The sequence below is a fragment of the Tupaia chinensis genome, unplaced genomic scaffold, assembly GCF_000334495.1.
Source record: "Tupaia chinensis unplaced genomic scaffold, TupChi_1.0 Scaffold143574_1, whole genome shotgun sequence".
NCBI lineage: Eukaryota > Metazoa > Chordata > Mammalia > Scandentia > Tupaiidae > Tupaia > Tupaia belangeri.
The window spans coordinates 765,803-766,268 of NW_006203419.1; the positions used below are offsets into that span (position 1 = coordinate 765,803).

General features: G+C 73.0%; 1 protein-coding gene across 1 annotated transcript in view; it reads left to right on the plus strand.

Moving 5' to 3' along the window:
- The first annotated feature begins 126 nt into the window (after nt 1-126).
- The window catches only part of EBF4 (EBF transcription factor 4), an 85,701-nt gene continuing 85,361 nt past the window's right edge, over nt 127-466 (plus strand). Inside the window, exon 1 of the mRNA XM_014582307.1 lies at nt 127-263. Coding sequence (XP_014437793.1) covers nt 127-263 — 137 coding nt within the window. The remainder of the gene's footprint in view (nt 264-466) is intronic.

Genomic DNA, 466 nt, shown 5'->3' on the forward strand with positions numbered 1-466 from the left:
CGCGCTCAGGCCGCGGGGGAATCCCTCCATCTCCCCGCCCCGCGCCCCGGGAGGGGAGGGGACAGCGCCGGCGCCTGCGGACCCGCTTTCTCCGAGGGAGCGCCCAAGAGGCGAGCGCGCGTCCTTATGTTCCCTGCGCAGGACGCTCTGCCCCGCGGCGGGCTGAACCTGAAGGAGGAGCCACTGCTGCCCGCCGGCCTGGGCTCGGTGCGCTCCTGGATGCAGGGCGCCGGCATCCTGGACGCCAGCACCGCGGCGCAGAGGTAAGAGATCGGACGCGACCCGGCGCGCTGGGGTTGGACGGCTCAGCGCTCCCTTCGCTCAGCTGTTTAGTGGCTGGGGGGGGGGGGGGGGGGGGGCCTAACTCTAGACGGTCCTGAGCTCCTGTAATTCCTCCTGAGGACGTGGGGCGGGCCGGGGCGGGGCTTCCGCCTCCACTTCGGGCTGTCCGGGCCCGGATTACTGA